Genomic DNA, 14,065 nt, shown 5'->3' with positions numbered 1-14,065 from the left:
TGAGATTAAATCCACACACTTTGTATTTGAATTTTAACCTTAACAGAATCTGCCACATTTGTTATAAGTTAATAGTTATGCTTCAGATGAGTCCAGATTAAAATTTAAAATCAAATCTAGATAAGAAAACAAAACTTTATATATTTTTATAATATTGTAATCCATAATTAAAAATGAAAACCTGTTAAAAAATATTTCTAAACAATTAAAGCTCATTAATATGCTTCAACAGATAATTAAAAAAAATATATTTAAGTAATGCCCACCCTGGTCATTTTAAGTGACCACCATACTCATAGATATGTATAAAGGCTAGATGGCTTACCGCCGAGTCCCTAACGGCATCACCTGGCGGCCATCTTACAACAGGGCGCTCGCTCACTTGTAGCATTGAGTTTAATGGTGCAGGTACTTTTAAATGACCATAACTGGCTCTATTTTCATCCGATTTTCAAACGGTTTGGTTTTTTACAAACGTTATTAACGTGGCTATAATTCTGGATGCTTTAACATGTTTCAGGAATTTTTTATTTATTTTTAGTATAGGTATTCAGTGTCATAGGTACATCTTTGACGTTTATAACAAACCAATCCGTTTGAAAATCTGTAAAAAATTAAGGAAGTTATGGTCATTTAAAAGTACCTGCATCATTAAAACTCAATGCTACGAGTGAGCGAGCGCCCTGTCCTAAGATGGCCGCCAAAATGCGGACGTTCCACTCAATTGGCCAGCAGCGCGGACGAGCCATCTAGCCTTTATACATATCTATGACCATACTCCTATTCATAATTTGTTTCTTATTAAAACCCTAAACATAATTTATACCATAATATTTGTAGTTAAATATTAAATATGTATCTAGTTGATTCCTGCATGTCTAGTAGTCATACATTTATAGTTTGCTTTATAGAAACCATATTTTATGTCTCTATCTAAGCATAGCAATAAAACCCTAGCCAGGATCTTACTGGTGGTAACTATGGTTTTACTACAAACACATAGCTTATGTGCAAGAAATATGCTTATATATTGTTTTTACAAAACTTTTTAAATTGGTATAAAGTGAAGACTTTTATATTGTTAAAGACTTTTACTTTGAAATGTTTTCTTCCGTCCGTCAGGGTGTGGATTACATGCGATCATTTCTTCCTTCCCACAGGCCTGCTGGTGATCTGTCAACACGGAAGTGTCAAGATGGCCCCGAGTGGACTAAAAGCGGTGGTAAACGAGAGTAAGGGACCTGCAATCTTAAAATGTGCACTTTAACACCTTCACTATGTAGAAATCAACCGATTGCTGCGATATTTTGTTGTGTTACGGCATTTAAATATATCACTGTAACAACAGGTGTACAGTAAGTGATCGTTACGTCATGTCGGACCGTACTTCCGTATGAAGGAATTCACGCACTATAACTAAAACTGTATTAGCACAACTTCGTCAAAGTTTAACAACTGTACACAAAGCTTTTTCTGTTTAGTAATGTCATTTGTTTAAATCTAGAGGTTAAGATGCTTATGTTTAAGTACTGCATGAATGATTACGTGCGCGTGTGTTAGTTGTAATCTTGTGATCAAGCTCACGGTGGACATAAAAACACGTAGGAAATGTTTAACTAAACACATTAAATTCTTGTGACAATGCCACCACAACACAAATAGATAAAGTGTACAGTTACAGCTCATTTTATCCCAATTTTGTCATCATCAGTTGGATTTTTACTCTTTCTTGCTTTCTCAAAATGTATCAAAATGCTCTTCCTCTTTTAATTGCTTCCGAATTTTAAAGCATTAACTTTTTTTTCTTAAAAAATTAAAACATAAAAAACTAATTTATGTTTTATTCACGTGATTATTTTGAATGCATTTGTGTTTTCCAACAATTAAAATACATGTTATTATTATCATCCCCCCAGTTTTTTTTTAAACATATATTACCCGGGATAGTCATTCATGAGCAAAATCTTACTAATGCAATGTAAACTAGCTTTAACATTCTATTCTTTTATTTTATTTTATTTATTAATCTCTACAATTGACAATATTGTTTTTCCTGTGTAGAAATCCTCAATGGTGTGATCAAGAGCATTAAGAAAGATGGTGAATGGAAGGTAAATATTAGTGCAGTGCATCATCATTTAATTTTATTAAAGGCTCAGATATCTCTGTATTCATTTGTTTTGCTTATTTAGGTGCTCATTGTCGATCACATCAGTATGCGGATTCTGTCCTCATGCTGTAAAATGTCCGACATCATGGCTGAAGGGGTAACAAGTAAGTATATATTTTTATTTGTTATAACATTGGATACTATTGAGTATTAACAGTCTGAGAGCTGTGATGTTGTTTGTCCACCAGCTTACAGTAGAAGAGTTTTATATATCTTTCCGGCCATAATAATAAGGCCAATGTGAGAATAAAGTGTGAACGCGTGTGTGGGTTTTTAACCGGGGTGTAACTGCAAGTTTTCCGCTCATGTTTTTATTGTGCGATGTGTTTGCTCCTCTGCTGTGGCTGACCCTTCAAGTGCTTAAAAAATCTTTCATATCTCATATCTTTCATTTTTCATTACAGTTGTGGAGGACATTAGCAAGCGCAGGGAGCCGATACCTAGTCTGGAGGCTATTTACTTCATCTCACCAGTGCCAAAGGTTAGAAATATAATATGATATATTATAATAAAATGTAATGTAATGTAATATATTTATATTCTTAAAACTTTATCTTTCTTTATTTACAGTCAGTTCATTCACTAATCAATGATTTTAAAGACACAGCCTTCACTTATAAAGGAGCACATATCTTCTTTACCGACAGTAAGACAGCTAATTTTACTTTTTGCTATTTTTGGTTTCATACTTTACATTTGGTTACATAATAATCAAAAATGGGGTTGTGCCGCTACATAATTTCTGTGCAGATACCGATTTTCAATTACTTAGAAGAATTTACTGCTACCAATTGATACCGATAGTTTGCTTTTAACTCCTTGAAATCCTTGTAGTGCGGGCTGCATAACGATTAATCGCAGCTAATTGTTTTCGTTTAAATCATATAGGTGAGTGTACCGTGTATAATAATTATGTGTATATAAAAACACATAAAAAAACAACCCGTGGTATAGTACACTGCAAAAAAAAAAAGTAGTATTTTTGTCCTGTTTTCAGTACAAAAATCTAAAAATTCTTAAATTAAGATGCATTTTCTTGATTAGCAAAATGAGAAAATTAGGGATGCATCGATACCGATACTGGTATCGGGTATCGGCCTCGATACCACATTTTCTAAAGTACTCGTACTCGTTAAAAGTCCCCCGACACCAGGAATCGATACCACGGTCTGAGAAATGTCTATGTTTGAGCGGCGTGTAAGGGGTTAATGCCTCTTGTGTTGTCCAAAGAGGCAGAGTTTACAACAAACTTGAAAACTAGTCCCTTGTTTTTTTGTTAAATTATATGACTAAAGCTGTTACCTGTAAATTTAAATCATGTTTTTTTATTAAGTACTCGGTATCGGCAAGTACTGAAATGCAAGTACTCGTACTCGTATTCCAAAAAAGTGGTATCGGTGCATCCCTAGAGAAAATCTAGTCTAGTTTTTAGACAAAAAATATGCAATTGGTAACACTTTACAATAAGGTTCATTAATAAACATTAGTTAACTATATTAGTTAACATGAACTAATAATTAACTGCACTTACACAGCATTTATTAATCTTTATTAATGTTAATTTCAACAATTACAAATACTTTATTAAAAAAATGTTAATGTTAGTTAATGCACTGTGAGCTAACATGAAAACAATTAAAAGCTTAAATTCTATTAACTAACATAAACAAAGATGAATAAATACTGGAACAAGTTTATTTCTCATAGTTTGTTCATCTTAGTTAATACATTAAGTAATGTTAACTAATGAACCTTATTGTAAAGTGTTACCATACAATTAAGTGAATGTGTAACATTTTTCTTGAATTAAGTGTTTAAGAAAAAAGTAAACTTATTTCAAGATTTGTTTTCTCACCCCATTTGCAGATATTTTTGCTTGTTTTAAGCACACATTCTCTTAAATTGTATATTTTTTGTCTAAAAACTAGACTTATTTTCTTAGGTCATTTTGCTCATCAAGAAAAAGCATCTTAATTTAAGAATTTTTAGATATTTCTACTGAAAACAACACAAAAATACTGAGTAAGAAAGTAATTTTTGCAGTGTATATTTTATATTATATATTATAAATATAAGTAATTAATATATAATATATTATACATATATATACATGTATGTGTGTGTGTATTTATTTATAAATAATTATTATACACCGTACACACACATATATGATGTAAACAAAAAAACATTTAGTTGCGGATTTATCGTTACTAGGATTACATGACATCATGTTTGATGCAAGGAGTTTAAAGCAAACTACTGGCCGATATATCAGTGCATCCCTAATTGTTCCTTAATCCTAGAGTTTTGTAAAATCCATTATGTTGTTTTTTTCTCATAATACACTTTTACAAAATTAAATATTTTAAACATTGATATTTTTATGTTCAGCTAAGACCCCTTAATTATGTGGATATCAATATTTCTACATTTAGGGGCAGTTTCCCAAGCATGGATTAGATTAATCCAGGACTAATTATATTAGGACATTTAAGTAGTTTTTATAAACTTACCGTACCTAAAAAACATTACTGATGTGCATTTTGAGACAAAACAATATGTTAAGATTTGTCAATGCAAGATGTTTTTTTATTTTTATTAAGGAGACTCAAACATGCATTTTAGTCTGGGGCTAGGATAGTCTTAGTCTGGGACGTGGATAAAACCTGCCCCTTAAGGGGATCGCACACCGGCCGCGCAGCTCAGCGTCGCGTCGAGTCGCGTCTAGGACAACTCGGAGGTATTGTAAACCAGAAGTGCACATTAAATAGCGCGAGCTTCGTCAGATAGCGTCTACTTCGAAATGCAAAATATACATTAGCAGCCATTGTTAATCGTTAATGATTTGGGACAAATATGATGTTTTTTAATGTTAAACTATGTGTGTGGCGTGACAGGGATTTGAGCAACTTCCTGAGTCACAGCTGGGCGGCGCGGACAGGCGCCACCTGGCGGCGCCGGTGTGCGTATACTCATAGAAAACAATTTGTTCGATTTTTTTTTTAGAACGGCACGGCCGGTGTGCGATCCCCTTTAGACTTTGTCATTTAGATTTTTCCTGTCACATCCATAACATACATATACTTAAAAAAAAAAAAAAACATATTTTGCCTGTCAGTTCCCCAGGTTGGGTGTTTGGGTCATATGCACATCCAGTTAAAATATTGTAAGACATGTGTTTTTTCTGAGCTGTCATTCATTATGGATTTAAATGTCACATCAATGATGTTCGAATTGTTTTAGAATGCTCAAAACGTCAATAAATGTAAGTTTGGGAATTCTTTTTTTATATCACAAAAACAGATGAATTCAAATGCGTCCTCACTTTCGACGGATATTGTACATGTTTTGGGTTGATGTGCGTGTATCGTGTTGTGTAATCTGTGTTCACTGTACCCTCAGCTTGTCCGGATGGGCTTTTCGCTGAGCTCGGCAGGTCAAGAGTCGCCAAGGCCATCAAAACCCTAAAGGAAGTGAATGTGGCTTTCATTCCATACGAGTCTCAGGTACATAGACTCTCTCATGGTTTGATAAACGACACTCGCCCAGCTCGGCCCATACAACAACAGTTGCGTTTGCGTTGCAGGTGTTTTCTCTGGACATCCCTGCTTCCTTCCACACCATCTACAGCCCGGCTCACACTGACTTGGATGCAAAAACAAGGATGATGGAGGCCATGGCCGAGCAGATCGCCACACTTTGTGACACCCTGAAAGAATACCCAGCCATCCGCTATCGCCAGTACGGCCCACACCTTCTTGCGCCTATTTCCTTTTATATTGTAGTGAAAGATTCCTGGTATAAGGTGATTAGTTTAAAGTGTACCACGTGTGTGTCTTTTAGGGGCCCGAAGGAGAATTTTACCCTGGCAGAGATGGTGATGGATCGCCTGAATGCACATAAGGCAGATAATCCCAGCATGGGGGAGGTGAGATGTTGGATATTTCAGTCGTAGTTTCACTCAAAGCTGTATTTCCTGTATTCCTGTTGCTCAAATGGTAAAAGTAATGGGTTCGACTCATAAAATGTATTGCTTGAATACATTGCTATTCGCGTCTGCAAATGTGTTAAACACAGAAGAGATGTCACACATTTTCTTCACACCTTTCTATTTCTTCTTTTTAAAGTGACACTTGTGACTCCCGTGCCATTTCTTACACTGTCTTCTGGACTTTTCTATCTCTATCTTTTTCCTGTCTTTCAGCTGATAGTTTCAGGTGAGTGTTAAAATGCAAATCTTGGCCCTCGTTCATGAAACCCAAGCACAGAAGCAGTGTTGTGAAAATATTAGCTTTAAAGGTGCAGTGTGTAAATGTTAGGAGGATCTGTTGACACGACATGCAATATAATTATAACCACACGGTTGTAAATGTAAATCCTCTGTGTGTTTGATTGACAGGGCACAGATAAAGCTCGCTCCCAGCTGTTAATAGTGGATCGTGGATATGATCCCGTTTCTCCGATTCTGCACGAGCTGACCTTTCAGGCTATGGTTTACGATCTGCTAGACGTCCAGCAGGACATTTACAAGTGTGTGGTTGTCAGCTTGTCCATCGATCTTCTTAAGCATTCACTGAAATTTATTTTCGTGAGTTGATCTTATGAGTGTCATATTGCTGATAGGTATCAGACGACAGGAATCGGTGAAGCCCGGGAGAAGGAGGTGTTGCTGGACGAGGATGATGAGCTGTGGGTGCAGCTGCGGCACATGCACATCGCAGACGTCACAAAGTAAGAGCAGCTCATTGATTGGTTATGTGCGTCGCACCTGCTGTCGTGTTTCTGTGCTGACGGTTTGTGTTTTGTTGCAGGAAAGTGACGGAGCTGCTGCACACTTTTTGCGAGAGTAAGAGGATGACCACAGACAAGGTACAGAAGCGTGTTATCTCTCTGTGTGCATTGTAATGTCGTGACCTGCATGATGAAGCAGTTTATTACGTGACTTTAAATTAATAAAAGGACATGAAATATTCATTTTAGTTGATTTTTATGTAATTATGTGAGATGAAAGTAATTGCAATGAGAAACATTTCAAGAAAAGTTGACTTTTGGAAGGGGGTTTAATGGTATTTCATGCATTCTGTTCTAGAATAAATTTTTATGAATTTTCATGCATTTTTACTTTATAATCTCTAGTCAAAACAAAGTCGCATACATCATAGTTTTACCCTACATTCCTGCAAAATGAATATTATATTTCCAAACTGTACTAACGTGTCATTATTATCCCATTCCTCAGGCTAACATCAAAGATCTCTCACAAATGCTGAAGAAGATGCCACAGTACCAGAAAGAGCTCAGCCTGGTATGAGTTCTCAAAAATTATCACTTTTACTTTAAAGTCTTAAAGTCATGCAAACTCAACTGTGTACCGTGTTGTGTTTATGACAGTACTCCACTCATCTGAACCTGGCTGATGCTTGCTTGAAGAGGTTCAAACACCAACTGGACAAACTATGTGAGGTGGAGCAGGTCAGTACACCACACATTACATATAGAAGAGACAGTTTATGGGTTGCTTTTTAGATGGTCTTTTACAAATAGTTAAATTATCTATTTACTTATTGCTATTTTTCAACGTATTAAGGGACCTATGATGTGTGACAGTGAAATAATGAACAGGAAGTCATTGCATAATCTGTGAAAGTACCAACTACACGGCTGTACACATTACATTTACTTCTCTGTTTATATTTGGCAGATGGGCACATGGTTTTAACTGTCCATTTAATGTATGACTCTGTGTATGGAGGTATTACAGCTGGCTGTTTAATGACATCTGCGTTCTTTACGTTCAGTTTACATAACACATGACAGCCTGCTAATGGATAATCTCATTTAACTCTTATTTTACGTATTTATAAGTAAAACCTCAGTTGTTTTATGTAATTGTTATGTACATTTTTACCTCAATGTCGTTTTTTTACTGATGGCTCTGGACATCTGGCTGTAATATGCAATGGTATGAATGTGTTAAAAAGTACATGCAGGAATAATATTTATAAAGGAATTAGCAATATCCTGTTTAAAAGTTATTGATGGAGCACAATATCTCACTAACATCATCTTCCCTAAGGTATTTAATGTCCTAAAACGTCTATACCTGATTTGGAGAAATGTGATGCTTGCGAATCCCTCTCTTCAGACCCATGCTGTTCTCATAGGTGGATGTGTTTGTTTCTCTAGGATTTGGCCATGGGATCAGATGCTGAGGGGGAGACACTCAAAGACGCCATGAAGAGTATCGTCCCCGTTCTGCTCAACGCTGAGATCCAACCCTATGACAAAATCCGCATTATTTTGCTTTACATTTTCCATAAAAAGAAGGGTAAATAAACTTGATGACGTTATTGTTGAAGACTGATGTATTACATGGATTGTCAAGCATGATTTTATCTTCACACACAGGCATCGGTGAAGAGAATCTAACCAAACTCATCCAGCACGCAAACGTACAACAGGACAGTAACATCATCACAAACCTGCAACATCTGGGCTGTCCCATTATTTCTGGGGTAAGATGACATCCCCTGATTTCCTAATGTGGCCACAAAAGTGTGCAATGTTTACTTCAAATGCCCCCTCAGGTTAGATTAAACCATCAATATATCGTCACCTTCCTAAACTAAAAAGTCTAAAAAAAATAAAAAGTTCCTAACATTTTTTCAGGTTTCTCAGAAAACACAAATAAATGGAACTAACTTTAGAGGTTAAAGGAATATTCCATTTTCTTAAAAGAAAAATCCAGATAATTTACTCACCACCATGTCATCCAAAATGTTGATGTCTTTCTTTGTTCAGTCGAGATGAAATTATGTTTTTTGAGGAAAACATTGCAGGATTTTTCTCATTTTAATGGACTTTAATAGAGCCCAACATTTAATACTTAACTCAACACTTAACAGTTTGTTTCAACGGAGTTTCAAAGGACTCTAAACGATCCCAAACGAGGCATAAGGGTCTTATCTAGCGAAACGATTTTCATTTTTGACAAGAAAAGTAAAAAATATGCTCTTTTAAACCACAACTTTTCGTCTAGGTCCGGTCCAGCGTGACCTAACGTAAATGCGTAGTGACGTAGGGAGGTCACGTGTTACATATATAAAACGCACATTTGCGGACCATTGTAAACAATAAACTGACACAAAGACATTAATTAGTATCAGTTGACATACAACAACGTCGGAACGGTTCTCTTTCAACACACTTGTAAACACTGGGGCGGAGTTTTGCGTTCGTCCTCTGTGACCTCTTGACGTCATGACGTATTGCGTGGGGTCAGCTGGAGTATCACGACCGGATCTACATGACGAGAAGTTGTGGTTTAAAAGTGCATATTTTTTATTTTTCTTGTCAATAATGACAATCGTTTCGCAAGATAAGACCCTTATGCATCGTTTGGGATCGTTTATAGTCTTTTGAAACTCCGTTGAAAAAAACTGTTAAGTGTTGAGTTAAGTGTTAAGTGTTGGGCTCTATTAAAGTCCATTAAAATGAGAAAAATCCTGCAATGTTTTCCTCAAAAAACATAATTTCTTCTCGACTGAACAAAGAAAGACATCAACATTTTGGATGACATGGAGGTGAGTAAATTATCTGGATTTTTCTTTTAAGAAAATTGACTTTAAGTAGATTTGTGTATGATGCAGCTGCCATTTAGAAAAGCTTGTAAAATTGCCTAAGTCTCAATGACTTAGGCAAAAAAAACAGCCTATGTCATGATCTCGACTTTATACTACAGGGGTAGAATAGCATGATCTGTTCAAATGAGGATGTGGCCGATTTTACCAGATGTGGCCAGTATCATGAGAAGAGGACTTTTTTGTCAAAAAATGACTTGGGCAATTAGTTTAGGAAGGTGACGATATGATGTATGTATGTTTAAAACGACAAACCCCACTTAACTTTAAAGTTAGTTATTTAAAAAAATAGGCAAAAATCTGGGAATATGGCTTTAATTTATATATCATTACTTTGTAGTCATTGTCCTGGGCCGTGTCTTTATAAACGTATTTATTATTATATAATATAAGTATATACGCCAAACACATCAATTCAATAAGCACAGACATTTTTTATGCATCTTTAATACAATATTTGAATAAATATTAGTTGGTCTGTGACGGCACATGTCTGCTTCATACAGCACAAACTGTGCGCTTATAATTAAAGTCAGCAGGCGCATGCCCTTTATACAACGTGAGCTGCCAGAGTTGCCAGGTGCTCTGCCTTTTTGCGGAGTTTAGTTTAGTTTAGTTTTTGGTGTTTGGGGTCTGATAGACCTTACACGTTTAGAGAGCGATTGCATAAGGAAAATAATTTTTTTTATATGGAAAACTATATGGGGCAGTTTCCCGGACAGGGTTTAGGCTAATCCAGGACTAGGACTTATTAATATTAGGTCATCTAAGAAGTTTTTACAAACATACCTTAAAAAAAACAATACAGGTGTGCATCTTGAGACAAACAGTGTCACCAATATATGTTACATTATATTCAAGACGACATGATTTTTAAATTAAAGCATCTCAAAAATGCATTTTTAAGCCCTGTCCGAGAAACCGCCTCAACATCATTTTTTTATTTACTTTTCAACTATACATTTATGCAGTGTTTTTGTGGAAATTGGAAAGTTTTTTTACCTATTTACTGCACAATTTCAATTAATTTTTCTTGATGCTTCAACTTCTCCTCACAACTTTGATATATATTTTGTGAATATATATTTAAACATTCTGAAATACATAAAAAAATGTAAAAAAAAAAATTTGTGTGTGTATGAGATTATAAATAGAAATTTTCAGATTTATAATGGATTTACTTTTATTTTTTTTACAAACAAAATGAAAAAAAAATGTCCCATTCATTCAAAACTTTTTTTCATTTTCCCATTCATTTTCAATGTGGGATCATTTTGACCACAAACACCTTAATTGGTAACATTTTTTTATAAACCTTTAAAACAACCAAATCAAGCCCAGTTTTTTGCATGTATAGATAGATTATTTTGGAAGAGTTTAATGCTACCGAGCCCCCAAAAGTGAAATTGAAGTAAAAAAAATCTAAAGTTTAGTTTCATGTGCTCACGCGAAACCTTCATGTGCAGCATTTTTTTTTTAAGTTTAGTTTTAGAAAGTTTCACGTGCACACGCGATAGTTTCATGTGAGCACGCAAAACTAAACACGGTATTTTCACGTGAGCACGCGAAACTAAACTTTATTTCATTTTTGCTCCATGTCCATTTAAGGGCTCCGTATCATGCCCCTGTGATAAAGGTAACACTTTTAAAAAATGAAGTCCAGTGGGGTCCCCTGGGACCGCAAACACTGATTAAGGGTTAAAGGTTGATGTTTTTCTACGGGTTAGAGATAGAAGAATTTGGTTCATAAGTTATTGGTATTTGTGCTGCGAATAGTCATGCTTTTGGACTAATTTTAAATGGCTATTGGGCTGATTTTGTTACGTGGATCTGGCAACACTGACAGAACAATGACGGAAGCAAACGCGCAAATGAACCCTGGTTAATAAAGGTTTCATTTCGTTCTTTAATATAAGTGAGTTTGTATTTGTTTAATTGTTGTTGGGTTTTCATAAAAAATAGTAATAAGCCACAAACTAAGCTTCTGTTTTAAAGTAAGGGGGAATCCATGTTTTAGTACTTTAACAACGCATGTAAATCACTTTCATATTATAATGTCTTATTTATTTTATTAATAACAAATAATGTTAATTTTCATCAAGGTCTGAAGTTGAAGATTAAAATGAGCTTATAAATCTGTGGCTAAATTCCCTCACCAGCACATCTCTGACAACTCAATTTGTTTGTTTATGTTGTGACATTTAAAGAGGTTTTACTATTTAAAATGTATTTAAGGCTTAAAATATCAAAATAAAAAATATACTCTGTAGTAGTGTATGGCTTTTGCACTTTTTGACAATTCTACACATGAATAACCTAATTTAGTGCCTTGTTTAGCAGAGTAATATTTATGTTTTTATCCGATAAGCCGAAAAAAAAATAATCGCCAGATAAATCGATAATAAAAAATAATCATTAGTTGCAGCCCTAGCATCTCCAGAGATCCACGTTTTTGGATTCAAGGCGAGCCTGAAGATCGGTATGTTAACATGTGACCTATTCTCTGTCTTTTAGGGTACTAATGCCTGTAAGTCATTGCCTGATAAGAAAGAACGTCCGGAGTCCACTTATCAGCTCTCTCGGTGGACACCAACCCTTAAAGATGTGATGGAGGTCAGGAAACTCCTTCTAGGTTTGTTGTCATACTGGAATACAATGATTGTTTTCTCATTTACATCCTCTTTGCTGTGCAGAATGTGATTGATGACAAGTGCGACAGGAAGCAGTTTCCATTTCTGTCTGACCCCGCCCCCATCACCACCACGCAGACTGCAGTCAGGTACCTGCACAGCATGACAGATTATGTTTAAAGAGGGATGACCAGATAGCCATTTGAATAGATTTATTACACACATTTGTATTCTTAGTAACACAAGAAGAGAGTGAGAGGCCAAAACTGAATTAAATGGCTTTGCTATTTACATTTTATTATTAAATATATCAAGGATCTAGGAAGGTTTTTATTTCAATTGTATAAATATAAGAACATCTCATTCAACTTTTTGCCTACAGCCATATGCTTACAGTGTTGTGTAACAGTGTAAATGTTGTTGGTACCCCAGCAGTGCGAGGTTTGGACACTGGCACAAAAACAAAACTGCCACAGAGTACCGCAGCGGTCCTCGCCTCATCATCTTTGTGATCGGCGGAGTGACCCATTCTGAGATGCGTTGTGCTTATGAAGTCACCCGAGCCACTGATGGCAAATGGGAGGTTCTGATTGGTGAGATGAGATCTCTGCTTTGAATATGTATGTATCACAAATACCCTAGCAAACACTTATCGCTATGTTTTTTTTTTTCTGTAGGCTCGTCTCACATTCTGACCCCATCTGATTTCCTGAATGATCTGAAGAAGTTGGACCAGCCAGCATCATCTTAGCAGTCACATCTCTGAAGCCGATGTGTCAAAGTTTGGATTGTATGAAATAACCTGTAAAAAAGACTTATCTGCTGTCTTTTAAAGTAGTTATTTTAATGGTCTGTGAGTTAACTGGTGGTATATGTATGTACATATACATATTAATGTTGTTATTACACATATTTAATATAAAAGAAAATATAAGTGAAAATTCTGTTGCCAGATCCTCATAATTTTGCATATATGTGGATAAAATCTTGCCTGTATAATGATCAGTTCTGTTAAGATCTGAATATGTGAAGACTTCTATAGACGTCCACACTGAAACAAATGATGCTGGATCACACTGGATTTTGAGTCACACTGTATCGACTGCTTTTGTCTATTAATAGAGGTTTTATCTCACAACTGCCTTTATCTGTAGTGTCCACAGGGCTTTATAACTTTAGAAAAAAGAAGCAAAGATTTCTATTTGTTGTTTGGTTCTTGTGTTTATGAAGGCGTGAAATGTTTAAACTCTGTTATAGCTGTATTTGTGTTTGTCATGCTCTAAACTTGTGCACTTTTCTCTTATTGTTACGTTTAATGTCACAGATTGGGTGAATTTGGTTCTTTGGGCCTTTTGTCTGTATGCTCTAAATAAACTTTGTATAAATGTTATGTCATCATATATGTCTTAAATAAAAAATTTAGATATTAAAGCAACCTGTAAAGAATGAAGTCAGTTCCTCTCAGGTCTCAGGTTCGCTCTAAAAAAAATGCTGGGTTATTTTTAACATGCTACTTTCTTGTCACAATGTTCTCATGATCACATATTTAAATAATTTCAGTTAAAAAAAATACTTTATTTTTATGATAAGTAAACATGTACATGTGACAATCACCATAGGTTTAT

General features: G+C 35.3%; 1 protein-coding gene across 1 annotated transcript; it reads left to right on the top strand.

The window, feature by feature from the left end:
• The first annotated feature begins 1,126 nt into the window (after nt 1–1,126).
• On the top strand, nt 1,127–13,875 carry stxbp2 (syntaxin binding protein 2). The gene is made up of 19 exons (XM_065263177.2): nt 1,127–1,232; nt 2,062–2,111; nt 2,193–2,274; nt 2,575–2,651; nt 2,741–2,816; nt 5,573–5,676; nt 5,757–5,911; nt 6,014–6,098; nt 6,570–6,700; nt 6,794–6,901; nt 6,982–7,039; nt 7,410–7,475; nt 7,562–7,642; nt 8,357–8,498; nt 8,579–8,685; nt 12,325–12,423; nt 12,504–12,589; nt 12,873–13,033; nt 13,118–13,875. The coding sequence occupies exons 1-19, from the start codon at nt 1,196–1,198 to the stop codon at nt 13,189–13,191; spliced, it is 1,779 nt and encodes a 592-aa protein (XP_065119249.1). The 5' UTR covers nt 1,127–1,195; the 3' UTR covers nt 13,192–13,875.
• The last annotated feature ends 190 nt before the right edge of the window (nt 13,876–14,065 follow it).

The sequence above is a fragment of the Paramisgurnus dabryanus genome, chromosome 3 (assembly GCF_030506205.2).
Source record: "Paramisgurnus dabryanus chromosome 3, PD_genome_1.1, whole genome shotgun sequence".
Classification (NCBI taxonomy): domain Eukaryota; kingdom Metazoa; phylum Chordata; class Actinopteri; order Cypriniformes; family Cobitidae; genus Paramisgurnus; species Paramisgurnus dabryanus.
This window is presented reverse-complemented; position numbering and strand designations above follow the sequence as displayed.

Excerpts from the sequence above, each read along its gene's own strand:
- stxbp2 (XM_065263177.2), top strand. The coding sequence starts at position 1,196 with ATGGCCCCGAGTGGACTAAAAGCGGTGGTAAACGAGA. Across the intron at positions 1,233-2,061 it reads AAAAGCGGTGGTAAACGAGA|AAATCCTCAATGGTGTGATC; the intron begins GTAAGGGACCTG and ends TTTCCTGTGTAG. Across the intron at positions 2,817-5,572 it reads ACATATCTTCTTTACCGACA|CTTGTCCGGATGGGCTTTTC; the intron begins GTAAGACAGCTA and ends CTGTACCCTCAG.